The sequence below is a fragment of the Saccharomyces cerevisiae genome, chromosome XVI (assembly GCF_000146045.2).
Source record: "Saccharomyces cerevisiae S288C chromosome XVI, complete sequence".
NCBI classification, from domain to species: domain Eukaryota; kingdom Fungi; phylum Ascomycota; class Saccharomycetes; order Saccharomycetales; family Saccharomycetaceae; genus Saccharomyces; species Saccharomyces cerevisiae.
The window spans coordinates 456,941-482,707 of NC_001148.4; the positions used below are offsets into that span (position 1 = coordinate 456,941).

Below are 25,767 nucleotides of genomic sequence, written 5' to 3' on the forward strand. Positions count from 1 at the left end.
TCTAGCCTAGTCATTTTATATATATATATTCACCTCCTCTCGATACGTTCCATCATAAGTTAGTTTTGTTTTTCTCTTTCTCGCGATCCTAATTAAAAATTAAATAAAATAAATAAATACATATGTATATATATTCATATGTAGAAGATTATTGTTCTTATACATCAGTGTTTTGATTTATGGTAACCTATCCCAACCTTCTGGCTTATCTTTCTTCATAATGTCGAAGTAATGTCCGCCACATGAACCACTTCTAAACGTGAAATCGTTACCCTGGTCACAGTTACAATTATATTGGTTCCATATATCATCGTTTAGGGGACAGTTATTGTACTTGTCATAATGGAATCCTATATTTTCGAAAAAATGTATTTTATCCTTTGGCAACAGCATCGATAACCCAATTGTGTGGATGATGGAATCAGACCATTTCCAGTAGAAAATACCGCCCTCTTCGTCGATGTAATTAAAAAATTTCCTGTAAGCTGGCGATCTATAAAAGTTCAAATTACCAATTTCAAAATTTGATGTGAATTCACAGTTGTTAAAATCTTCAGAGTCCTTTTTTGTAATAAATGACTTGAAATTATTCTCGGAAATAAACTTTGGAAAATCCTTTGCAAATTTTTTCGTAACATCCCAAATCTTCTCATTGGCTTCCTTAGCTTCACTCATACTCAATGTGAAACCAAACACTTTGCCTTCATCTTGCATCCACCTAAAAAGGTCATGATCAATATCACAGTACAATTTAATACCAGGGTCTACTCTCCAGTACCAATCAAACTCATCCAGAACTGGATGCCTCCAAAAAAACCCTGCAAAATATCTAGCTTGATATCTTACAGCTCTAGAATCACCATCCGGTACATTTGCTAATGAAATTAGCGATTCTGCTGCTTTATTTTCATCAATCCATTCAGGGTATACCCATTCGTCTGCAGGAATTTCAGCAAATTTAATATTAATTAACTCAGGATCACCATTCATAGAATCAGTTATGGCTTGACGAATCATTTCTTGCTTCATTCCGTCAAGCTCCCCCTGACTAATAAAAACCCAAGGATAAGCAAAATTTTTGTTAAACTTCACCTGCACTTCATCAATAGATTGTAAGATTTGGGTCATGGAATCCCTTTCAGTAATTAGTGAGACAAAGCACGCCTTTGGTGGTGATCCTCTATGATTGATATACGATGGCACCATGAACCCTAGCGTCGTTTCATTACCACCATAAGATTTGATCTTTTCCTTAATGGCATTCACGGTGGCATTTCTAATGGCCTCTCCCTCTAAAGATTGCTTCAATTCGGCTTCTTCCTGTTCACTTTGTATACGCCTTTGTTCCTCTGCACTAATTTTTGCAATAGGTTGCAAAGATTTCGGAAGGTATGGTGTAACATACTGTTCAGACATCTGCTTTGTTTTTGGATGATTTATTGTCACCATTAGCGCAAGCACGAAAACAAACGAAATCAACAGAAAGCGTGCTATTTTTTTGCTCAGCAGTACGTGCATCTTACCTTATCTTATCTTCACTAAAGGGCACAAAAGGTTGGGTGAACGCTTAGTATCCCTCTAGTCTTGTATACTCGTACACATTATAAGTACATTTAACAAATCTCATCCACATTTCTCGAATAAATATCACATGTAACTTGAAGGTTATTTTTATATTTTTTTTTCCTGTGAAGGAACAACTCGTGTCTCACGAGAGCGCCACTTAAAAAACGAAAAGATAATCGGCGATGACTATATATGTATGTGATTGAGAATAAAAATATGGAAAGATAAAAGACCTAGTAACGTTGTATTTCAATAGTGAGGATAACATAAAGAAGTAAAAAGATCTTTGAAAATGTATGAAGTAATACAGAAAAGGAAAACAAAAATAATAAACGTTTTACAGAGTCCTGAACTCATGAGGCTCATAGAGGACCCATCAAATCTGGGTATTTCTTTACATTTTCCAGTAAGTTCACTGCTAAAAAGTAATAAGTGCACACCAATGCCTAAACTTTCTACGTATAGTTTGGCTAGTGGGGGATTTAAGGATTGGTGCGCGTGACATCCCTCTAGACGTTCCACCAGAGATTGATATCATCGATTTTTACTGGGATGTTATTTTATGCATGGAATCTCAATTCATATTAGATTACAATGTTCCGTCAAAAAATAAGGGGAACAATCAGAAGTCTGTTGCTAAGCTGTTGAAAAATAAGCTTGTAAACGATATGAAAACTACGTTAAAAAGACTAATTTATAATGAAAATACCAAGCAATATAAAAATAATAATAGCCACGATGGTTACAATTGGAGAAAACTAGGCTCGCAGTATTTCATACTGTATCTTCCCCTATTTACGCAGGAACTGATTTGGTGTAAACTTAATGAAAACTATTTCCATGTTGTATTACCATCTTTACTGAATAGTAGGAACGTTCATGATAACCACAGTACCTATATAAATAAAGATTGGTTACTTGCCCTTTTAGAGCTAACTTCCAACCTGAACCAAAACTTCAAATTCGAATACATGAAATTGAGATTGTATATTTTAAGAGATGATTTAATTAATAATGGTTTGGATCTTTTGAAAAATCTTAACTGGGTCGGTGGGAAACTGATTAAAAATGAAGATAGAGAAGTCTTGTTGAACTCGACCGATTTAGCTACGGATTCTATTTCTCATTTATTAGGTGATGAAAACTTTGTTATTTTAGAGTTTGAATGCTAAGCAGTTATATTCAGTTAGAAGCATATATCCCACCATTAAATAAGTTAACATACTACTGCATTTTTATTTTATGTTTAAGAGCAGATACGTCAATGTAGCTTGCATATGTACGTATCCTCCCCCACCTCCTATTTTCTACTTTGAACTTTATGGGAGTGTTAGTATAAGAAATATGTTTACACCTTTTTCAGACAAATGTAAACGGAAAATTAAAAAACGAATTCAGATCGATGTGTTAATCAAGTAGATGAAGGAGAATAAAGCATATAAAGCGCACCGCACACATGTTTCATTTAGTCAAGGGACTTTACAATAATTGGAATAAAAAGGAACAATATTCAATTCTAATATTAGGTCTAGACAATGCAGGCAAAACGACGTTCTTGGAGACATTGAAAAAGGAATACTCTCTGGCGTTCAAAGCCTTGGAAAAGATACAGCCTACGGTAGGACAAAATGTGGCGACAATACCCGTTGACAGTAAACAGATCTTGAAGTTTTGGGATGTAGGTGGTCAAGAATCACTGAGATCAATGTGGTCCGAATACTATTCCCTATGTCATGGTATAATTTTCATTGTGGATAGTTCAGATAGAGAACGATTAGACGAATGTTCCACGACCCTACAGTCAGTTGTAATGGATGAAGAAATTGAAGGTGTACCCATCTTGATGCTGGCCAATAAACAAGATAGACAAGATAGAATGGAAGTACAAGATATAAAAGAAGTATTTAATAAGATTGCGGAACATATAAGCGCTAGAGATAGTAGGGTTTTACCAATAAGCGCATTGACTGGAGAAGGTGTTAAAGACGCTATAGAATGGATGATTGTTAGACTAGAAAGGAATAAAAAGTCAAGACCACCGATTTATAAATGATAAAGAAGCACCAAAAGAAATAAAATGTGAATGGTTTATTCTCAAGCTCAGAAATTAGTTGTTGTAGCACTTTTTATTCGGCATTTTTTAATATACATGTGTAAATTATATATATATATATATGAATATATATCTTGTTTTGTTTATTTTCAACTAATAATCGCAACAATATTATCTTTCAATAACGCTATAGCTTCTGTATGCTTTTTGCTCAGTTGCTCAATGGTTCTCTTCCTCTATGTGATAAACCAAATAGTTTGGTAAGCCAAATACATCGTAGTTTAATCTCTTCGCCATCTTAGCAAAACCTTCTGTTTCAATCAAGTGATAAAATGGGAAATTAGGGAACATGGCACCGTCTCTGTGAACTTCTGCTTTGACCAAAGTACAGCCTCCACCAACACCATCCAGCGCCATCTCTTCACCTGGTACGCCATTAGCATCGTAGAAATGAGCCATTAATGGCCTATAAGTGGCAATTTCTGCATAACCCTCGACAATAATCTCGTCATCACCCATCTGAGAGGCTATTTCTAAACCGGTGTCACTTTCTTGCCAGTTGTTGAAATCGTATGGTCTGATTGATGGTTGCTTCTTCTCTTCATCGTAAAATCTTTGATAAATGTTTGCAGCTAAGATAGCTTTGTTGTGTTTGGTCATGTCTTGAATTAAAGATGGTGGTGTCTCTATAATATCGGCATCTAGCCACAGCACCCAAGAAGTGTGAGGTCCTATGGTGGAGAATAGTAATTCATTGCGCGCCAAAGCCATTGCTGCACGTCTTTCCTTTTGAACATCTAAAGCGTGTCTTTCCTTCTCCATCAACTTATCAAAACTCTGGGAATTCTGTCGCAAAATAGTAATTTTACTAAATCTTTGAGTTTTCTTGTCCGTTTGAACCTTTTTAATAGCATTCTCCAATTTCTTTAAGGCCAAGTCACCAGTGGCTGTTCTTGGTGTAATGAACCCCAATTCAATCAATTCCCGAGGGTAATTTAGCTGCAGCAAATTGTCCCAGTATTGTTGATGAAATGTTTGCATTGGAGTCAATATCAAAATATGCTCCTTATTGACAGCTGCTTCTGACGTAGAGTGCAATTTGTTCAAATCATAATGTGCAATATGACCTTCTGGGATAATATCTTCCACGTGATCGTTGAACAACCAGCCGCTTTTTTTCTTATAAGAGTACTTTGGCATTTTGTATTTCTTGGTGAAGGGAAAATAAAATGTGTTTTCCTTTTCGTGTGCCCATTTGTGTTGGGAAATGGACTGGCCATTAAGTCCCAACAGAGATTGATCTCTCTGGAAAAAAATTATATATATTAGAAATATGGCCAAAACAGGTAGAAAAATGTTAACCCACGGGTTCTTTCTTAGGCGGTACGATACAAGAGAAAGTGACATTGTTTCCTAACTTTTTATTCTAGCTCTTTTAAATTCTTCTGTTTGAAAAATACTAAAATTGATGCTATTCTCTTCTTACTTTCACAAAGTGCGGAAGGAAAAATAGGTTCAGAAATAACGGGTCCCAAGAGCGGCTAACAGAAAATAATAAAAGCTTTTCTACCAATTGAGAATCCGCTTGGTTGACGACTTTTCCTCCTTTATTATTCTTGATTTGGTGTTCTGTTTTACTTATATCAAAATACTTCAACGCCAAATCCGCTACAACGATGGAAAGGAAAAAAAAAAAAAAAAAAAAAAGACAAACCAATGCTGTCGTGTCTAGTGACGATAAAGGCTGTAACTATTAATAAGGTGAATACTCACCCTCATCTTTTAGTTTATCAAACTTATATAAAAATTGTGTATGTACTGAATTGTCCTTGGTGTGCGAGTGAGAGTGTGTGTGTGAGTGCGTGTGTGAGTAGGTGAGTGTATGCGAGTGTATGTAAGTTTATAAGTGCCTGTGTGGCTACTATTTTCCGGTTCTGTGATGTGATGATGATTTTTTTGTCAGCTCCTTTGATTCATTCCATACTTTATTACATATGCTCATAAACATTTTCTTGTCTACATTGCTAGAGCTCAGGGGGAACTCGAAGGCAAAAATATGCGATGAGAGTCGGATTTCGCCTTGAAGAAGACTAGGTGATTGCTGCTGCGGCTGCGAGGTCCGCTGGAACGTAGTAAAAGTGGGAGTGGGGACCGCTCCGTCCTCGATGGCCAAGTCCGTACCCTCTTCTTCGTCTTTATTGGGTTCTGCCTCATGCCATGAACTCCTGTCCCGGTTTGTGCTTGTGCTTGTACTTGTGCTTGTGCTTGCGCTTCTGGCTTTCGTGTTGGCCGAGAGTAATGCATCCCGTTCAAAGTGGTATTCTTCAGCAGGTATCATATCTGCTGGGCGTAGATCCGCGCGCTGTTGCGTAGGACCGGCATTCGCACTTGATCCTACGCTAGAATTTCTTGAGCCTTCCTCGGATCGTCTGGTTTTCCCAGTGGAAGCGGTGCCACTCAAAGGCGAATCATATGAGTCGTTAACCCTCTTGTTTCTGTAATTGCTAGCACTATACTCATTTTCTTCGTAGGGCCTAGCGTTGCCACCTTGCATAGCATAAGGAATGGAGGTCCGCGGTCCCATTGGATATGGATACGACACGTAGGGTGTCATTATGGGCTTGTTCAGCATGTGAGGTGGAGGGATACCGTACGGATTATAATATGGTGACATTATGTAGCGATTCATGGGCATGTAAGGGTTCATGGCGCTCATGATGCCCGCCGAGGGCATGTGTGGTTTCCCATAACTATTGCTGCTATTATTCACTTGTATAGATTGTCTAGAACTGGCCTTTCCCAAGTATTGGACACGGGGCTGGAACTTGGAATGCTGAGTAACTTGTGCGGGCGCGCTTTTCACGTTTTGATTAGCAACAGGAGGAAAATGTGCAGAGTTAGACGAAGCCAAGTTGCCGTCCTTAATATTACCACCGTGTGTATTAGTGTTGCTATCCGATAAATTCAAAGGCGCCGGGACTCTGCCCCTCTTCAATGATTTCTTCGGATTCTTCAATGGTTGGGCTTTCCTCTTCTTCGCAGTGGCTGTCTCAGAATCCTCATGATCTGCTTCCTTGTCACCAGAGTCATCCTCCTCAGGGACATGCTCTAGCTCCGACTCCTGACCAACGCTGTTTCCGCCTGGCGAATTCTTAATGTTGCTATCGCTGCTGCCCTTAGCATTTGCTACACTGATTTCTGTATCACCAATTGGATCTTGTGTTGATTTAGCAATGGATGTATCCTCGGCAGTCGTTCTCAAACGGGCTGATACGGCCATTCTCACTTTCTATTTTCTTCTTTGAGAAACAATACCAAAATTTGTTACTGATTTGATTCTTTTTAAGTGCGTTTCTTCTGTATAAGCTAAAAAAACGCAAAGCACAAAGCGGAAAAACTAAACCTAATAAACTTCCCCCAGCGAGAAACAGATGTAAAGAACAACCGTATCAAGTGGCGAAGCAGCTGCTTATAAGTAAAGCCCAAGGCCCACCAACGCATACATGCAAGGCCTGTGCAAGCCGACTGCTGCTTGTTTCATCTTCCGCTCGCGGTGACCCACTCGGGGAATTTCTCACGCTTGCTGCTGCAGGTCGTTGGGCGTTGATTCCTGTTTTTTTCTTTCGTTTTTTCAATCCGCGGGAGTGAGACATGATTAGTGTAGTCCTTGTAGAGTTCCTTATTTATTTTTTTATTAGTTTTCTTGTTTTCGTTTATCAGCAGGGTTTGGTTGTGTTGCTTGGCAGCCCGCAAATTGGTCTTCCCTCCTTGTTATTGTATTTTCTGTTATTAGAGCATACAGAACATAGAAACTCAAGATCAGATACAGTTTTTGCACGCCATGTCTCAAGGTACTTTATATGCTAACTTCAGAATTAGAACTTGGGTCCCAAGAGGTCTTGTCAAGGCTTTGAAGCTGGACGTTAAGGTTGTTACGCCAGATGCCGCCGCTGAACAGTTCGCAAGGGACTTTCCCTTGAAGAAGGTTCCGGCTTTCGTGGGTCCAAAGGGTTACAAGCTAACCGAGGCAATGGCGATTAACTATTATTTAGTAAAGCTTTCACAGGACGACAAGATGAAGACTCAACTTTTAGGTGCCGACGATGACTTAAATGCCCAAGCGCAAATCATCAGATGGCAATCTTTGGCCAACAGTGATCTGTGCATCCAGATTGCCAACACCATCGTTCCCTTGAAGGGCGGCGCCCCCTACAACAAGAAGAGCGTTGATTCTGCGATGGACGCTGTTGACAAGATCGTCGACATCTTCGAGAACAGATTGAAAAACTACACCTATTTGGCTACGGAAAACATCTCCTTGGCCGACTTGGTGGCTGCCTCGATTTTCACCAGATACTTTGAAAGCCTGTTCGGTACTGAATGGAGAGCTCAACATCCAGCCATCGTGAGATGGTTCAACACCGTTAGAGCCTCACCCTTCTTGAAGGATGAATACAAGGATTTCAAGTTCGCTGACAAGCCATTGAGTCCCCCTCAAAAGAAGAAGGAAAAGAAGGCCCCAGCCGCCGCTCCCGCCGCTTCGAAGAAGAAGGAGGAAGCCAAGCCAGCTGCTACCGAAACTGAAACTTCTTCCAAGAAACCAAAGCACCCATTAGAATTATTGGGCAAGTCAACTTTCGTTTTGGATGACTGGAAGAGAAAGTACTCCAATGAAGACACCAGACCAGTTGCTTTACCTTGGTTTTGGGAGCACTACAACCCAGAAGAGTATTCCCTGTGGAAAGTCACCTACAAGTACAACGATGAATTGACTTTGACTTTCATGTCCAACAACTTGGTCGGTGGTTTCTTCAACAGATTGTCCGCCTCTACCAAGTACATGTTCGGTTGTCTGGTAGTCTACGGTGAAAACAACAACAACGGTATTGTTGGTGCAGTTATGGTTAGGGGCCAAGATTACGTTCCAGCTTTCGATGTCGCACCAGATTGGGAATCTTACGACTATGCAAAGTTGGATCCAACTAACGACGACGACAAAGAATTCATCAATAACATGTGGGCCTGGGATAAGCCAGTTTCCGTCAATGGCGAACCAAAGGAAATTGTTGACGGTAAGGTCTTAAAATAATCTCTTCGTACTATCCTTCATGTCGCCTTTTATTATAAAGTATGCTAGGTAGTTTTATCTATATCTTATTTATGACGCAATATAGGGTAACAGAGTTTTTCTGCTCTGAAACTTCCGCAGAAAAAAAATCAAGTTTTCCTTTTCGTATCTTGGATTATTGTTATATAATAGATGCATGTATTATATGTATAGCAGTGATTTGCTTATTTTCTTGATTCTGAGGAATCGAAGAAGTAACTTAGCGTTTCTTCCGTTGAGCAGAGCAGTATAATAATCCTTCAAATTCTTTAGGTTACGGGGTTTTCCTGTTGCGATGACCGAAGAAACTATTACTATAGATTCTATTTCAAATGGGATACTGAATAACCTGTTAACCACATTGATCCAGGACATTGTAGCTCGGGAAACCACTCAACAACAATTGCTGAAGACAAGATATCCGGATCTTCGCAGTTATTATTTCGACCCGAACGGATCTCTCGATATTAATGGACTACAGAAGCAACAAGAGTCCTCTCAGTATATTCACTGTGAGAATTGTGGCAGGGATGTGTCCGCAAACAGACTAGCAGCTCATTTACAGAGATGTTTGAGTAGGGGTGCTAGACGTTGACACTAGGTGGTGGTTTATGGGTAATTGAAAAGGCACAGACAGATTTTAGCCCATTTCTTGTGGGCATAGGTTCATAAAAAAAGCAAGATTCTTACATTTTATGCGGCATATCTGCACATAGAAGTTCATGTAGTTATGTGGTAACATCTCAAAGAGAGAAGGCGAAAACTGTTTTAGCTATTAACTACATGTTTTTATAATAGCACCTCCCATATATGATGCCAAATGATACCTTGCATTCCGTTATGTGGAAGGGTTACACATAAGTACGCTATAACAATGCATTCAATTTTCTACATATCAGAGTAATATGCTGCAACATCACACCCATATAATATAATTTTTTGAAAGAGTTCCTAACTCTTTTTTGTTTTTCCTGTACCTATATACTCAAATAGTCCGCCGCAAGTAGCAGCTCTAACGACATTTCTGTCGGTATTTCAAACTCTGGAATCTCATCATCGTCCTCGCTAACGCCGCTGTACTTCAAATTATAATTTAAATATTCCACAGCCTTTTCTAGAATATGCGAGTCAAACTGCTTGAGCTCTATTCGGCCTTTGCTTTCCCTGAAGGGTCCCTCAATCATAGCTTTTAACGTCGGTGAAATCATCGCAGCAGATCGTGATATCTCATATTCCTTATCATCTTTTGATACTAACGTAACGAAATCTTGAGACATTTAGTTATGGTTTTTTATTCATAAATTTCTGACAAAAGCAAACAATAGGAAGAGTTTGTTCTACCTTTGTCTGTTTTCGACTTACTTGTGCTTCCTTTTTTTTTTTACTTCTTGATTTTCCACTTCTTTTTTTTTGATTTTGGGAACGTACAATAAGGCACCAAATAGTAATATCGCTATTAAAGTCAGCGTAAATACCAAACCTATATCCCTAATGATTATAAGCAATCGTCTCCATATCAATCAATAGAGGAAAAAAGGAGAGAAAGGAATAGTACAGACGGATAGGCCTCCCTTTTGTTTCGCACTAATAAAAATGAAAAACCCTAGCTTCGACTGGGAAAGATTGAAAGACGTATTTTATAGAAGCAGAGCCATTGGCGAATTAAAATGGCCAACTCAGTACGAGGAGTTCAAATGTGCCTTGTCATTAACTGTTATCGCGGTTGAAATTCAAGACTTTATACAAGTATACAATTATTTTGGGCAGCTGTTAGGCAAGATAAATTTGCAAAGAATTCATGAGGATATAATAAAGTTTGAGTTCGATAAAGACGAGAAGCTGATATTGGTCACGAAAAGCTCCATCAAAATTGTGAAAGGTTGGTCGCCACTGACGATAGAAAGTGTCCCATTACAGGACCCAACCATTGATACTATCTGGGACTATCACAATGGAATCATGTTGTTAGCAAAATCTCGTGATATATACAAGTTAAACGGAAATGAATGGGAACTTCTTTACGAGAACAAAGATAAAAAATATAATTTATTGACAAAAAACCACTGGAGTTGCAATGATGACTCCATCATTTTACTGGATGTTGATCATGTATATCAAGTAAGCACCTCGAACGGGGCACTATTGAAGTTAATCACAGATTCGTCGTGGCACAAGGTAACGATCTCATCTAGAGGATTTATTTGCCTTTATAATATGAAGGACAATAAACTGCAGATTTTCAGAGATCCAGCAAGAATACTAATGGAACACAACTTGGATTCTACACCAGATGATATATGTTGGTGTGGCAATGATACCGTTGCTTGTTCTTTCGAGGACGAAATCAAATTATACGGCCCAGATGGTTTGTATGTAACATTTTGGTACCCTTTTACTGTAACTAACCTAAGGGCAGAGGTTGATGGGTTGAAGGTTATTACCACTGAAAAGATTTACTTTCTATCCAGGGTACAACCTCAGACTTCTAATATATTTAGAATTGGCTCAACCGAGCCTGGTGCAATGCTTGTTGACTCATTTAGTTTACTGGAGGATCATGCACCCAAAGCAATTGAAATATTAAAGAATTTTGTCTTAGAGAAGGGTGTACTGGACTGTATTGCTGCTGCAATAGACGAATTTGAACCTAAACTACAGAAGATGTTGTTGAACGCTGCATCTTATGGAAAAGCTTCTTTGCAGTACAAGTCATTTGACGCTAGTATATTTGTGAATGCGTGTAATACGATAAAATTATTAAACTGCTTCAGAAGTTTTGGTATTTTTTTGACTGTGGAGGAATACAGGTGTATTTCTTTGAAAGGTGTCATTGATAGGCTGTTGAAGTATCACAGATATTATGAGTGCATACAGATATGCAAATTGGCCAATGAACGATTTCTGTTAGGATACGTGTTTACTGAGTGGGCAAAGGATAAAATCAAGGGTAGTCCTGACATGGAAGATGATGAGTTACTAGACAAAATCAAATCTCGACTAAGTGTTATAGATATGACGGATACATTACAAATGGTAGCAGTTGCGAAAGTTGCATATCTTGAAGGAAGGTTCCAGTTATCCCGTAATTTAGCTTTATTAGAGAAAAACGAAGAAGCTAGAATTGAGCAACTGTATAATCTTGATGATGATAGTATAGCGCTAAAGGAGTGTATCAAAGTACAAAATTACAGTCTGACAATTTCATTACTGATTGCACTTTCCAAAAAGCTGACAAACTCTCAACTGACGAAGCTTTTGATCATTGATATGTTCAACAATCCCTTATATCTCTATTATATGAGAATGGATAAAGCATACTTGTACGATTTTTACCGCCAAACTGACCGATTTATTGACTTGGCTCACGTATTACTGCAGCAGGGAAAAGAACAGCAATCTTTACACAGCTTTTTACCGCAAATTAAGGACCTTTATAGCCAAGTTCAAAACAGTGAAGTGGTCAACAATACAATAGAACAACTTCAAAGACAGGAAAAGTTGTGGATATACCAAGAATCATTAGGCAAAAGATTTGCTATATCATTCACTAATATGACTTTAGATCAAACGCTTTCGAAGTTAATAGAAACAGGGCAAGATAAACAGGTGAAAGAAATAGTTAAAAAGTTCAAAATAAGCGAAAAAAAGCTGTATCACCTGAAATGTAAAACGTTAGTCGAAGCTAAGAAGTTTGACGAACTACTACAGTTTGCTCAGTCGCGGAAATCACCAATTGGTTACATGCCTTTCTACACATACTTAAAAAGCAGAGGCCATATGGATAAAGCTAGTCCTTATGTTAATATGATACCTGGCCTTTCGTATCAGGAAAAGAAAAAGCTTTATGTGGAGTGCAGGGGTTTTCGTGATGCAATTCAACTAGCAGGAAAGGAAAAAGACATTCCAGGCTTAAAGGAGATATATAATATTATACCACCTAATGAGCCGGAATTAAAGGCATTAGCAAATGAAACTATGAGCAGGATATAGAACTCATAATTTATAGACGTTGTGGATATCTAGCCGCATATCAAATAATTAAATGCTGCCATTACGTTTGTGCGGTTATATATGTTGGCTCCCTATAGGGTTACCCATGGAACGGCGAAGGAAAAAAAAAATAATTTTCACTGAAAAATTTCAAGAGTCTATCTCATCTCATCGTTTATTCTGAATTAAATACTACATACAAAATCTTTTTATTAGTAAAATAGTGAGATTTCTTCGTGAACTAGTGAAAAGCTATCAATATTACCAATCTACCAAAGTGAGATGGAAGAAACAATAGAAAATGTTGAAGTGCCTTCTAGTAATGTCTCAAAACAAAATGACGACGGCCTAGATATGAAGACTTTGTTTGTGAGGTCTATACCCCAGGATGTCACAGATGAGCAGCTGGCAGATTTCTTTTCCAATTTTGCTCCGATCAAGCATGCGGTAGTTGTTAAGGACACGAATAAAAGGTCCAGGGGCTTCGGGTTCGTTAGTTTTGCTGTAGAGGATGACACAAAAGAAGCCCTAGCTAAGGCCAGAAAGACCAAATTTAACGGACATATCTTGAGGGTAGACATTGCTAAAAGAAGAGATCGTTCAAAGAAAACATCAGAAGTGGTTGAAAAGAGCACACCTGAGTCATCTGAGAAAATAACGGGCCAGAACAATGAAGATGAGGACGATGCTGATGGTGAAGACTCCATGCTAAAAGGTAAACCGAAATTAATTATCAGAAATATGCCATGGAGTTGTCGTGATCCAGTTAAATTGAAAAAGATCTTTGGTAGATATGGTACCGTCGTGGAGGCTACCATTCCAAGGAAGCGTGATGGTAAATTGTGTGGATTTGCGTTTGTTACTATGAAGAAAATCAGTAATTGTAGAATTGCTTTGGAAAACACCAAAGACTTGAAAATTGATGGTAGAAAGGTGGCTGTTGATTTTGCTGTTCAAAAAAACAGATGGGAAGATTACAAAAAAGCCCAGCCAGAAATGAATGACAAAGATGATAACGAGTCAGGAAATGAAGATGCTGAAGAAAACCATGACGACGAAGAAGATGAAAATGAAGAGGAAGATAGACAAGTAGATCAAGCTTCAAAAAACAAAGAATCGAAACGTAAAGCACAAAACAAAAGGGAAGATTTTTCTGTTTTTGTTCGTAACGTCCCTTATGATGCCACTGAAGAATCTTTGGCTCCGCACTTCAGTAAATTTGGCAGCGTTAAATACGCATTACCTGTTATCGATAAGTCTACGGGGTTGGCTAAAGGTACGGCCTTTGTAGCCTTCAAAGACCAATATACATATAACGAGTGTATCAAAAATGCGCCTGCGGCTGGCTCTACCTCTTTATTGATAGGTGATGATGTCATGCCTGAGTATGTGTATGAAGGTCGTGTTCTGTCCATTACTCCAACGTTAGTAAGAGAGGATGCTGGAAGAATGGCAGAAAAGAACGCCGCCAAAAGAAAGGAGGCCCTAGGTAAAGCGCCAGGCGAAAAAGATAGACGTAACTTATATTTGCTGAATGAAGGTAGAGTTGTTGAAGGCTCAAAAATGGCTGATTTGTTAACCAACACTGACATGGAGATCAGAGAAAAATCTTACAAATTAAGAGTGGAGCAACTGAAAAAGAACCCATCTTTGCATTTGTCGATGACTAGGTTGGCTATCAGAAATCTTCCTAGAGCAATGAATGATAAAGCATTAAAGGCGTTAGCTCGTAAAGCTGTCGTGGAATTTGCTACAGAAGTTAAAAATAAGGAAAGACATCCATTGAGTAAAGAAGAGATTATCAGATCTACAAAGGAAAAATACAAGTTCATGGGTCCAGATGAGATTGAAGCTCAAAAAAAGAAAGACAAAAAAAGTGGTGTTGTCAAGCAAGCAAAAGTTATAATGGAAGTTAAAGGATCAACTGCGGGAAGAAGTAGAGGTTACGGTTTTGTAGAATTCAGAGATCATAAAAACGCTTTGATGGGCTTAAGGTGGTTGAATTGTCATGCCGTTACCTCCGATGAAATTTTAGAGGGTTTGAATGATGATGAAAAGAAACAAGTAGACAATGACTTAGGCAAAGGAAGACGTCTTTGTGTTGAATTTGCGATTGAGAACTCTAACGTCGTAAAGAGAAGAAGGGAACAATTGAAGCAAGCAAGAACCAAGAGAACAAGACCAGATAATGAAGATACTGGAGATGTCGGAGAATCCGAGAATAAGAAGCCAAAAAAAGAAGAAGCAACGACGCCCACCAATCCCGATGACAAAAAGATGGGCGATGATATAAAGAGAATAATCGGGTTCAAGCGTAAGAGAAAGCACGCAAAAAAATAGAGGTAGAACCATATTTATAGGAATTTCGATTTGTATTCTCTTTACGTATGTACATTATTTTTCAAAGAGTAGATAGATGAATCTCTAACGTACTCGAAAGCTTTTATGTCGTTATTTTAGTACTGTTTTACGAGAAGCGCGAGAAACTCTCTACATATACTGTCCAGCATCTCAGTAAATCATACTGAAACCTTATTACCAGTATCGCTCCTAGACGTTCCGTTTGAAGTAATAGGCAAGACGAGAATTATTTATTTCCCATGATATACATAATGGTTATAAGTAGACCGCAAATAAAAGTATGTAAAATTAGCTATGTTTCTACATTGTTTGTGCAATGACTTTTAGGTTCGGCTGGTCATTAATAACTAGGTGATGCTGAATTCACGTATCTTATTAGATACATTTAGAATTCATGACTTCTCCTTTGTATGAGCGTGTCCCTCCTTTTCTTGATGGTTTCAGCCCTTCTACATACTACACAATGTACTTTGTTAACCGATGATAACTCTACTTTATACGTAGTTTAGACTTTGAACGGGATGAACTGGTTGTTTCATCCAATGTTTTCGTAAAGTCATTCTTTTTTATGGAAAATGTACAAAGTTGTTTATATTTTTTGCTATGGTTATTAACCTGAATACCATTAACAGATGTGTTATAATGGGAACATATTACTATTGCCGATAAGTTACGAACAAACCTACTACTACCATTATATAAAAATTAAGGGGGGTACTTGAAGTCTTTTCTTTCTTCTTTTTTGGGAATGCATGAGATATTCATATGTTTTAAAGCCCCATTAGTTGAGATGAATTATGACGAAATTCGCATACATCTGCGGAGAACAGGGTTTTAGCTCGACCTAAAATCAACCCATTATTTTACCTGAATGTTGCAGACTTGCATTCTTAGTGCCTCTAAAGCGAAAAATTGAAACTGTATGCCGATTTAAATACTATAAAGATAAAAAAAAGTTTAATGAATATAATAGTGACAGTGCTGTGGAATGAAAAATTCCAAATATATATAAAAATAGAAGCCTATCTTCTGTTTTTCTTTCGAGATGGCTCATCTGATGCATTGTTTCCTGACACCGCAGCAGCGGCTGCTGCTGCCGCGGCCAGAATTCTACGGTTAACACCAAGCCCACCTAACGCATTTGCAGCGGCACCTGCGGTGATTCCTGAAGCTTGTGTATTGTTTTTCGTTCTTGATCCAAGATTCATGATGTCATTATCGTTCGTGTGAATTCTTCTTGCCGGGTATTTGTAAGTTAGACCTTCAAATACATTTTCACTAACAGGAATATCACTTTCTGTGAAGTACTTATGTTCCAACGCATTAAATGCATCTATTCTTTTAATTGGATCATAATTTAACAAGTGGTAAAGTAAGCTTAAAGCATGCTTGTCCCTTCCTCCCGCGGAATGATACCATGTAGCAAGGTTATCCCTATACTTTGGAAACTTCGTAATTTGATCATATTCTGGATACTTCTCCAAATAAGGCCAAATTTTTTGATCGGGAGTGCCAAGAACTTCCAAAATTCTCTGTAGTTGATTCACTTGAAATGGAACAGTCTTTTTAGAGTCTAGTTTAGCTTCTTCACCTTTAAATATGGGCTGTAATCCTATCAGTTCTGCAAAAATGCAGCCAACGGACCATAAATCAACCGCAGGGGTATAGTGCCGTGCTCCCAATAGCAACTCAGGTGCACGGTACCATATAGTGACAACCACTTTATCCCCAGTATAGAGGGTTTGCAGCATATTATGAAATTTTCTGGCCAAACCTAAATCACCAATTTTAACACATCCATCTATGGTCACCATTATATTTGCGGGTTTCAAATCTCGATGAAGCACCCAATTTTGATGAAGATACGATACGCCGTCTAAAAGCTGCCACATAATAGACCGAACCATTCTTGGTGGTATCATCCTTTTTTCGGGATGGGAATGGAAGTGGATAATTTGTAGCAGATCATGCTCCGCATATTCGTATACCATATGGACACATTTCCTTTCCAAAAAAATTTCCACTAATGTGGTTAAATGCTTGTTGTGCAATTCTCGACATAATGCCATTTCTCTACAGGCACTCTGAGATATTCCCGTATAATGCAATTGTTCGACGCCATCCTTCTCTGTCTTGAACTTTTTAATGGCATAAAATACCGTCAGCGGTTTTTTAATGAGGGTTTGTTTTTGGGAATTATAGTGCGGGGATACATCTTCCCTCGTAGTTCGTATTCTTCCGGGGGTCACTCCTTCATCCTTTAACAAGTTTCTTCTTAATGCGTTTGTATTTGCCTGCATGTCCATTGAAGAGCTTGATTTTGGTTGCGTGCTGTCAAACTGCGGAATTTTCGCATTGGTACCATTCAGACTAGAACCATTAGCGGAATTGGTACCGGAGTTGATTTGTCTTTTCGCTTTGTAAACTTTACCATATGTGCCCGCAGCAATGTAGCCAATAACTTCGTACTTTTCTAAGACAGATACCCGCATTCTATCTTTTCTTGCCCTATAAGGTCCAATAGTAAAAACATCATTATTGGCCATTAGCATCGGGGCTTTTCCATGCACACTTCCGATTGTGTTTTTCTTTCCAACGAACGATTGAGCTTGCTGTTGTCCTTGTACCTGCATAGGCCTTTGGTACATTGGCTGATAGGAGTTTTGTGCTCTATCCTTGCCATTATACATTTCTCTCTCCTCCCGTCAAAACTAGGCGGCCTTAATTCAATTGGGAAGCAAAATTACTAACTTCAGTATACCCTTCCGCCTTTTTTCTTTCCTATAAACCTTTCTTGTATCCTTTTTGTCAGCAGTGATTGTGGGATAACTTTCAAGTATTGAAGCGGGAAAATGAAACGCAACTTAAGCCACACCACGTAATTCTTGAAGACTTTTGATGTATGATATTTATTTCACTGTTAAAAAAAGCTATAATTTCCTCTAATCAAAACTCTCTAAAACGAAATCAAAAATATTCGTAACACATATATAACGAAGTACAATATATTGGGAATCTATAAATCATATGCCGAGTGCGCAACTTCAACTGAAAACAATAATCCGTCTCTGGGCCAGAAAAAAAAAAGGAAAAAAAAGCTTTATTTCTTAATAAGGTGCTTTAATTTTTGAAAGGGAAGAAGCAACCATTTCCCAAAATATGGTGCTCCCCAGATACTAATGAAAATGCGTACCGGATATAGTAATTTTACTGTAACGTAGGCTACTGTGCCAGATAAAATCAACTTGTTTTTGTTGAGGCATTCCTGATATCTCTTACCAACAAATTTCTCCATAGCTGTATGACAGCTATCCATTAGGCCATTTAAGAAGTTTGGGAGCTTAAAATCATCAGAAAGATCGAGGTTATAAAGTAACCACCATAGTAGAAACAGTGGTAGTATGGCAGTTACCTCATGCAAGATGAAGAATGATGTAAGTGTTGGAACCGTGCCGGCCTCACTGAGGCGGTCGAAATAGTGTGAAAATTTAGGATTCTTGTTTAACCTTGTTAAAAGTCGTGACTTGGAAAATATTTTACGTAGTCTATCCTCCCTTCTTTTCACTGGATCTAAATTTCCCGATATGAATCTAATTTGGGTTGATCCGCCGGGCCTGGTGTTCATAAACGTGGTCAATTGCGTTGGCCTTTTAAGCATGAGCTCCAACGGTCCAGAGCCCATCTGCAGTTGACAGGGCCTGAAGAAAAGATTCATGACAGTCATGTTCCTGGTGAGGGTGCCTTGGGTGTAACACTTATCCTTACACGGTCTCTCAAAAGCAATATTTTTACATTTCTCTTCTTTGCTTCCTGTTCGTATAACGCGCTGAGAGCTGGTAAGAACAATAGGCCGAGGCCCTGCATCAAAATGTCAGTAGGGGACCTGTTAGGTACCCACTAATAAGTACAAGAGGGTTTTTATTTTCTAAGAGCCAATAATTGGCATTCTTTATATACAGGAAAGGTACATGTCATTCAAGACATGAGATGATCCACAGCTTCTTTACATCTGTCACACAATTTATCCTCTTCGGCTGAGTTGGCCTTCCAACATCTGGGACAGTTGTGCCTTTTGCTTCGTTCAACCAATATTTGAACGTTTATTCCGCTTCCCAATTCAATAGTTGGTAGACTGTTATTATTATCGTCCATTTGCAATATATCAACAGCAGATGATTGCAATATGTCGCAAAGCTCGTCAGAACTGAATGGGAGGTGATGCTTGGTGAAAATGGTAACGTGACTATGTGTTGTTTTGGTGACACCTTCTTCTAGACTTAACCTCTTGAATTCCTCCTGGAACTGTTTTAGAATTTTTAGTTCAAAGTTTTCAAAGGAGGTGACGATTTCCGTATTTGAGTCCAAAAACGGCCATTTTCCACGCATCGGATTAATGTCTATATGTTCTTGTCCTTGTAACCATCCTTCTGGTATATACTTCCATACTTCTTGGACCATAACGGGTAATATTGGTGCAAGAATTGCCCTATATGCATTTAGTATATGGACAAGCGTTGTTTGGACCTGCCTTCTTGCCAATGACGATATTTGGTTGGAATATAAAATATCCTTTGAGATATCAAAATAAAACGCCGATAGCTCGTTATTTAAATGATATTGTAGAGTAATGAGAACCTTGGAAAAGTTGTACTTTTGGTAGTGTTCTCTCGTCGTTTCCAGCAGTTCGTTTATCTTATACAAGGTATATTGATCAACACGGCGTAATTGTTCAATCGGCAAAAGGTTGAAATCTTGGGACTTCTGTAAATTACTCAATAAATAGCGAAAAGTTAGTCTAACCTTTTTTAGAGCTTCTCCTACATGTTTCATCACAGTCGGGCCAGCAACTATATCAGTTGTGAAATTCGATTGTGCTATCAGATACCTCAAGCCATCAACACCCAAAGCTGGTAAGCCTAAGTTTTCATCGCCTCGAATTATTGCTTCGGGAGAAATTGTATTTCCCACAGATTTTGACATTTTCAGACCATTCTCATCTAGGGTAAAACCATGAGTAATCACTTCTTCATATGGTGCAACAGGGACATTACTTGATGCTACTTTTGTTAGCAGTGAACTTTGAAACCATCCTCTATGTTGATCAGATCCTTCTAGACAAACTTGGTACAGGGGGGATGGGAGTTTTGACAACTTTAAGCTTTTTTCATAAAAGTCTTTGATCACACTCCATGACGACCCACTATCAAACCACACATCCATAGTATCTTGAGAACGACAGTATTCATGCGCTACGTCGTGATATTTTTCTGGCAACCATTCTTTCATGTCATTATCTTTATCGTTAAACCATGCATTAATTCCTTTTTGTTTGATTTTTTCTATGGCATGTGCCAAAATTTCTGAATTCATCAAAACAGAATCCGGTTCGCTCTTCTTGTAAAAGCTTAATATAGGGATACCCCATGAGCGTTGCCTAGATATGCACCATTCATTTCTGCTTTTCATAAAGGATGAAAGTCTTGAATAGCCTCTTTTAGGACAAAACTTGACGCGGCTGATGCTTTCCAGAGCCAAGTTTTTTACATCGTGTAAATCTGCAAACCACTGTGGAGTAGCTCTTATTATGACAGGTTTCTTGGATCTCCAGTCGTACGGATAAGAATGCGTGTATTCGTGAGATTTGTAAAGTAAATTAAGGTCGCTTAACTTACATAGAATGATTTTCGCGGTTTCGGCATCCAATACTTGCCTACCTTTTGTTAAGTCTCCTTCATCTCTCACGATGGATCTGACGGACTGAGGAAGTTCATTTAATTGGTAGCGGCCCTGGTGATCCACGGGAGAATAAATTTCAAGACCATTTTGAATACCAATGAGATAGTCATCCTGTCCATGCCCTGGTGCTGTATGAACCAATCCAGTCCCTGTACCGCTGGTAACGTGTGCACCATGTAATAAGGGCCTGCCAACCTTATCGTCTACTAAGAGGTTTTGATAATATAGCCCATTTAGATGAGTTCCTTGAAACTGTTTGATAGTCTCAAATGAGTTAGTTGTTAGGCCCAATTTATCAATGGAGCCGGTCTCTACAAGGATAAGTTCACTATTTAAGCGTAATAGGGAGTAGGAAAAATCCTGATTGAAACAGATTGCTCGATTAGAGAGAAGAGTCCATGGAGTACTGGTCCAAATCAAACAGTATATAGGCAAGTTATTCGTTATTCCTAGTTTTTTGCACAGATCCATCTGGGATTTCTTTTCAAGAGGAAATTTAACATAAGCAGCGATGGATTTATGGTTTTCATTATATTCTAATTCGCCCTCTGCTAACGCTGTTCTAGTTTCTGTACCCCAGTAAACCGGTTTGTTCTGTCTCTTAATCAGTCCTCTTTCGTACATTTCTTTAAAAATATTTAGCTGATTAATTTCATAGTCTTTATCCATTGTTAGGTATGGTGTTTCCCAGTCCGTTAAGATGGCAAAATGTTGGAAAGTTTCCCTTTGCCTCTTGATTGCCTTTTGTGCATGTTTTAAAGCCATTGACCTGATTTTTAAAGGCGATATTGACTCGATCTGTTGCGCGCTTAAATCTTTCAAAGCTTTAATCTCGATGGGTAGTCCATGACAATCCCAGCCAGGCTTATAAAAAATGTACTTCCCCTGTGAAAGTTGATATCTGTTTATGATATCTTTCAGAATTTTATTTAGAGCATGACCGAGATGGAGCTCGCCGTTGGCATAGGGCGGTCCATCATGTAAGATGAACAACTTTTCTTTAATGAACTCTAATTTTTCATCAGTCGTATTAAGCTTTGAAAATTCTTCGAAGAAATCACGTAGCTGCTCCTTGTAAACTAACTGCGAAGATTTTGGTATTAATTCCCTCAATGTAATCTCTAAGTTTGATCTATTAGGGAATTTGGTCTTGGGCAAGTTTAATGTTTTTTGGTAGGCATGTTTGGCGAGATATCGCTTGCTAATAATGCTAAAGATATGTTGAGGCACAAGCCTGGAGCGCTTCATAAGTAGCTAAAGATCGTTCTTAGTATACTGTGTTCCATAACTTCTAGCCTTGGTCCTTTATATTTGCTGTTTTTCTGCGTTTCTTAACTCGCTTGCGGAAAAAGAATCGACATTTTCAGAACAGGATTTTATTGTTTTTAAAGTACATTATATGGGGCGACACATCATCGCCATCTATGTTAAATATTTAAAGAATACGGGGTAGAATTATTCACGCTGGGGGATGCTGAAAGAGGAGTATAATTTGAGCGGTGCTGATAACATGGCATCTGCTGAGTTGTCATTTAAAAAGCAAAAAGTGGTATTGAAAAAGTTCATGATAGCGCAAGTGACTAAGGGGATTATGCAGCGGTATGCGAGCCTATTAGTTACCATGCCTAGTGATGATGACAATGCAATTATTGGCACAAATCATTTGAAAACAACCAAATTTTTAGAAATAATCCTACACAGAGCCAAATCATCGCATTTACAGTTCAAAAAGGTCTGTTGCATTGTCATCAAGTTTCTAGATTGCTGCTCGAAGGAAACTAACTACATGAAGTTTTTAAAGTTCAGCTTACACAAACTATTTGTAGCTGCTTTCATCTTAAGTGTGCCAAATGTTGTAGGCGATGACCGCGACAGGATTACCACGAGGGATGAAACCTATCATCTCTATTCCCAGATAACAGGCTTGCCACTGGAAGAAGTGATAAATTGTTGTTCTATTGTGAGGCCTGTACTTATTCGGCGGAGTAGACAACAACGCAGGCAAATGTTATCTCGACGTGAACAACATTCGTACTTCCTCAGAAGTTCTTTTATGAACTCCAATTCATCAGCATCACCTTTTTTCTCTACCAATAGGTCAGCTGATGATCTACATGTACATACAAGGGCATACTCGCTTCATAGCCATTCCGATGGGGAAGGCCAAGATAGGCGGTCGGAACATGAAGAAACGCATAGCATGGGGGCTGATGCCGATACATATCGACAAACTACGTTTATCCCAGACACACCAAATGGTTTGCATTCTAGATCATTAATTGAGTGTGGGATCGAACCCACCCAAGTAAGTGACTCTGGTGAATGGTCGGGTCAAAGTAACGGATATGTTTTGGTGACAGAATTACAGGAGTTTAACAAAATGGGTAAAAAGTTAGTACAAGAAGCTTTTAGGATAGTTTAATAAAGTATGGTTTGTCGTTTTGTTCATCATTCAAGGGTCATTTTTATTTCCATTTATGATTTCTTGAGTACAAAAGGCAAAAAAAACATGTATAATTATACACAAGAAAAAAAAACAAAACAAAAGAACACTTTCACACAAGCAAGTATATATTATGAGAATTTTTTCGAGTCTTACAGAACCATATCTTGCCTCTAAATTTTAGTCTAAAAATTTTGCTAGCCCATCAATTTTTTTTTTGTTCTAATGCAAAATATAACATGGGTAAGAAAAAGAAAAAGCCGTTCCTCAGTACGTAAAGAGATTTGATCATTAACAAGTTGGGCTCAATATACACAGTCGATAGTCTATATGTGCATATGAAACTGGCGCAAGACATGAATGTAGATGAAATATTTCTCAAACAAGCGGCAGAAGCTATAGCGGTAATCTCATCAAGTCCCACTCATACGGACCCCATAATACGAGAGCTACTCCACAGAATTCGACAATCCAGCCCATTGAGCGCAGTTATACCAGCACCAGAAAATGTTTTAAAGGCTGGGGAGCCGGAAAATATGGCTAGAGGTCTTATAAGGATTCCAGAAACACAAACAAAAAGAACAGGAGGTAACAACCATAGCAAGGAAGGCGCACAGCTCTACAGCTGTGCGAAATGTCAGTTGAAATTCAGCAGAAGTTCTGATCTGAGAAGACATGAAAAGGTACACTCACTCGTGCTGCCGCATATTTGCTCAAACTGTGGCAAAGGGTTTGCCAGGAAGGATGCTCTAAAAAGACATTCTAACACACTGACCTGTCAAAGAAACAGAAAGAAACTAAGTGAAGGTTCAGACGTTGATGTAGATGAGCTCATCAAGGATGCGATAAAGAATGGTACCGGCCTGTTGTAAGGCTAGAGGAAAACGTATTTGTCTCCATCAGCACACCTACACATACATATATAGATAGATATATACTTTAGCCATTGAGATAAGTAGAATAAAAAAACGTTGTAATATTCCGATACAGTTAGTGACATGTTCTCTACTTTTGCCAATTTTTTGCGCACAAAGTGGTGACGTACAAGTTCATCATTTCACGTGTGCAGCATAGTGTGGTATATTGTTTTTTTATATTTTATTTTTTATTTTTTTTTTTTTGCAGAAAACAGTGTTTGTATTATATGCTTTAGATATGCTAAAAAAAATGAAAAAAAATGGAACAAAATATGTGTTTTTTTATTTAACGTTAAAATTAAAGATTAAGTTATTTATTCGACGTCAGCATCAAAAGTTTGACCTTCAACTAACTCTGGAATAGCTTCATCCTTCTTTTCAGCATCAGCTGGAGCCTTGGCTTCGTGCTTTTCCATTTGGGCAGCCAATTGAGACAAGGCTTGGATGGCTTCAGGGCCCAATTGAGAGATAATACCTGGGAACAAATCTTGCAAGTTCTTTTCCTGTGGTAGACCGTAGAATACAGAAGTGTTGTGTTGAGCAGCAACTTGGACACCGACCTTGTTGAAGTGCATGACCTTACCGTCGTCCTTGAAAAAGTTGGCTTCGGCGACGTTGTCAATGGTGACAGCGTGCAACTTAGCTAATTGACTTTGCAACTTGGTGTCATCCTTGTTGGCACCGGCAGAAGAGCCTGCCTTCTTGTTAAGCTTTCTTCTAGTACCACCAACTTTGTTGTTAGCAGACAACTTTTGTAGCTTAGCTAATTTTTCTTGGTCAATTGGCATTATGAATTATGAGTCGCGTCTGGTGTGAGATGTTCTATTCTTAAACCTCCCTAGAAAGAATATTCGCTCTCTTGTGACAAAGGAGGGGTTACTACTTAACAAGCAATTGCAGCTGTTTCCACTACGAAATCTTCCAATGTCAACGAAAAAAATTCAAAAATTTTCTGCTTTTTTTTTCAACATCTGCCGTACTAAATGATTCCACAATAATCCATCATATACCATTACCCTGATTCCCATCGAAGAAAAGGCGGTGTCCCCTTACCCGTCCGCTCATGCCAAGAGATTAATTCATAACCGCTCTTCCTTGGATCAGAAGTGAACATATGAAGTTGCAACTACTACATACTTACTACCGTAGTCCATCATCAAGGACCCAAACATTCACGACTCCAGCGCGCCACGTTCTTCGCCATACTGCTTAACATTTTGGTACGAGTGCGAATTAGGGAAGTCGATGATAAAATAGAATATGCGAAAAAGAGGAAGAGCAGCCGTGAGAAAAAAGAAAAAAAAAGGCCTAAGGTATTCTCTACTCCAAAATCGTCGAGGGAGGGCAAAAGAAATTTTTTTTGTTTAAGGGAATTGCGAAGTCAATTGATTGATGAAGTAGCTTCTCTGGAAAAATGGCGGACAGACGCTGCTCAAATAACCGTCGAAGGGGGAAAGGTTATCGGTGGAAACATATTTGTAAGTACATAATAGTGAATTTACTTCTTGTCGGCGTCCCCTAAACGTAATTGGCGGTGTGATGGTACTTCGTTATATAAAGGTGTGTAATATCCTCTTTTACCATCTATTATTTC

General features: G+C 38.6%; 17 protein-coding genes across 17 annotated transcripts; 9 read left to right on the plus strand and 8 right to left on the minus strand.

Annotated features, from left to right (window-relative positions):
• Positions 1 to 177: 177 nt before the first annotated feature.
• KTR6 (putative mannosyltransferase) lies at positions 178 to 1,518 on the minus strand (the record flags this gene model as incomplete). The annotated part of the gene is made up of 1 exon (NM_001183867.1): positions 178 to 1,518. The coding sequence occupies one exon, from the start codon at positions 1,516 to 1,518 to the stop codon at positions 178 to 180; it is 1,341 nt and encodes a 446-aa protein (NP_015272.1).
• A 340-nt stretch (positions 1,519 to 1,858) lies between these two features.
• Positions 1,859 to 2,738, plus strand: OAZ1 (Oaz1p; the record flags this gene model as incomplete). The annotated part of the gene is given in 1 exon segment (NM_001183866.4): positions 1,859 to 2,738. Coding segments are annotated over 1 exon segment (879 nt in total).
• A 284-nt stretch (positions 2,739 to 3,022) lies between these two features.
• Positions 3,023 to 3,619, plus strand: ARL3 (Arf family GTPase ARL3; the record flags this gene model as incomplete). Its single annotated transcript, NM_001183865.1, has 1 exon — positions 3,023 to 3,619. One exon carries the CDS (start codon positions 3,023 to 3,025, stop codon positions 3,617 to 3,619), a length of 597 nt encoding a protein of 198 aa, NP_015274.1.
• Positions 3,620 to 3,838: 219 nt separating this feature from the next.
• On the minus strand, positions 3,839 to 5,026 carry MNN9 (mannosyltransferase complex subunit MNN9; the record flags this gene model as incomplete). Its single annotated transcript, NM_001183864.1, has 1 exon — positions 3,839 to 5,026. The coding sequence occupies one exon, from the start codon at positions 5,024 to 5,026 to the stop codon at positions 3,839 to 3,841; it is 1,188 nt and encodes a 395-aa protein (NP_015275.1).
• Positions 5,027 to 5,540: 514 nt separating this feature from the next.
• On the minus strand, positions 5,541 to 6,899 carry DIG1 (Dig1p; the record flags this gene model as incomplete). Its single annotated transcript, NM_001183863.1, has 1 exon — positions 5,541 to 6,899. The coding sequence occupies one exon, from the start codon at positions 6,897 to 6,899 to the stop codon at positions 5,541 to 5,543; it is 1,359 nt and encodes a 452-aa protein (NP_015276.1).
• Positions 6,900 to 7,460: 561 nt separating this feature from the next.
• CAM1 (translation elongation factor EF1B gamma) lies at positions 7,461 to 8,708 on the plus strand (the record flags this gene model as incomplete). Its single annotated transcript, NM_001183862.1, has 1 exon — positions 7,461 to 8,708. One exon carries the CDS (start codon positions 7,461 to 7,463, stop codon positions 8,706 to 8,708), a length of 1,248 nt encoding a protein of 415 aa, NP_015277.1.
• Positions 8,709 to 9,021: 313 nt separating this feature from the next.
• Positions 9,022 to 9,321, plus strand: SGF11 (SAGA histone acetyltransferase complex subunit SGF11; the record flags this gene model as incomplete). The annotated part of the gene is made up of 1 exon (NM_001183861.1): positions 9,022 to 9,321. One exon carries the CDS (start codon positions 9,022 to 9,024, stop codon positions 9,319 to 9,321), a length of 300 nt encoding a protein of 99 aa, NP_015278.1.
• Positions 9,322 to 9,703: 382 nt separating this feature from the next.
• Positions 9,704 to 10,003, minus strand: ELC1 (elongin C; the record flags this gene model as incomplete). The annotated part of the gene is made up of 1 exon (NM_001183860.1): positions 9,704 to 10,003. The coding sequence occupies one exon, from the start codon at positions 10,001 to 10,003 to the stop codon at positions 9,704 to 9,706; it is 300 nt and encodes a 99-aa protein (NP_015279.1).
• Positions 10,004 to 10,319: 316 nt separating this feature from the next.
• Positions 10,320 to 12,716, plus strand: VPS16 (tethering complex subunit VPS16; the record flags this gene model as incomplete). Its single annotated transcript, NM_001183859.1, has 1 exon — positions 10,320 to 12,716. One exon carries the CDS (start codon positions 10,320 to 10,322, stop codon positions 12,714 to 12,716), a length of 2,397 nt encoding a protein of 798 aa, NP_015280.1.
• Positions 12,717 to 12,998: 282 nt separating this feature from the next.
• Positions 12,999 to 15,056, plus strand: NOP4 (mRNA-binding ribosome biosynthesis protein NOP4; the record flags this gene model as incomplete). Its single annotated transcript, NM_001183857.1, has 1 exon — positions 12,999 to 15,056. The coding sequence occupies one exon, from the start codon at positions 12,999 to 13,001 to the stop codon at positions 15,054 to 15,056; it is 2,058 nt and encodes a 685-aa protein (NP_015282.1).
• Positions 15,057 to 16,099: 1,043 nt separating this feature from the next.
• Positions 16,100 to 17,767, minus strand: SSN3 (cyclin-dependent serine/threonine protein kinase SSN3; the record flags this gene model as incomplete). Its single annotated transcript, NM_001183856.1, has 1 exon — positions 16,100 to 17,767. One exon carries the CDS (start codon positions 17,765 to 17,767, stop codon positions 16,100 to 16,102), a length of 1,668 nt encoding a protein of 555 aa, NP_015283.1.
• A 410-nt stretch (positions 17,768 to 18,177) lies between these two features.
• Positions 18,178 to 18,801, minus strand: MRX11 (Mrx11p; the record flags this gene model as incomplete). The annotated part of the gene is made up of 1 exon (NM_001183855.1): positions 18,178 to 18,801. One exon carries the CDS (start codon positions 18,799 to 18,801, stop codon positions 18,178 to 18,180), a length of 624 nt encoding a protein of 207 aa, NP_015284.1.
• A 251-nt stretch (positions 18,802 to 19,052) lies between these two features.
• ISM1 (isoleucine--tRNA ligase ISM1) lies at positions 19,053 to 22,061 on the minus strand (the record flags this gene model as incomplete). Its single annotated transcript, NM_001183854.1, has 1 exon — positions 19,053 to 22,061. The coding sequence occupies one exon, from the start codon at positions 22,059 to 22,061 to the stop codon at positions 19,053 to 19,055; it is 3,009 nt and encodes a 1,002-aa protein (NP_015285.1).
• A 223-nt stretch (positions 22,062 to 22,284) lies between these two features.
• Positions 22,285 to 23,235, plus strand: YPL039W (uncharacterized protein; the record flags this gene model as incomplete). The annotated part of the gene is made up of 1 exon (NM_001183853.1): positions 22,285 to 23,235. One exon carries the CDS (start codon positions 22,285 to 22,287, stop codon positions 23,233 to 23,235), a length of 951 nt encoding a protein of 316 aa, NP_015286.1.
• A 6-nt stretch (positions 23,236 to 23,241) lies between these two features.
• On the plus strand, positions 23,242 to 23,433 carry YPL038W-A (uncharacterized protein; the record flags this gene model as incomplete). Its single annotated transcript, NM_001184580.1, has 1 exon — positions 23,242 to 23,433. One exon carries the CDS (start codon positions 23,242 to 23,244, stop codon positions 23,431 to 23,433), a length of 192 nt encoding a protein of 63 aa, NP_878182.1.
• A 161-nt stretch (positions 23,434 to 23,594) lies between these two features.
• On the plus strand, positions 23,595 to 24,128 carry MET31 (Met31p; the record flags this gene model as incomplete). The annotated part of the gene is made up of 1 exon (NM_001183852.1): positions 23,595 to 24,128. The coding sequence occupies one exon, from the start codon at positions 23,595 to 23,597 to the stop codon at positions 24,126 to 24,128; it is 534 nt and encodes a 177-aa protein (NP_015287.1).
• A 359-nt stretch (positions 24,129 to 24,487) lies between these two features.
• EGD1 (Egd1p) lies at positions 24,488 to 24,961 on the minus strand (the record flags this gene model as incomplete). Its single annotated transcript, NM_001183851.1, has 1 exon — positions 24,488 to 24,961. The coding sequence occupies one exon, from the start codon at positions 24,959 to 24,961 to the stop codon at positions 24,488 to 24,490; it is 474 nt and encodes a 157-aa protein (NP_015288.1).
• Positions 24,962 to 25,767: the final 806 nt, after the last annotated feature.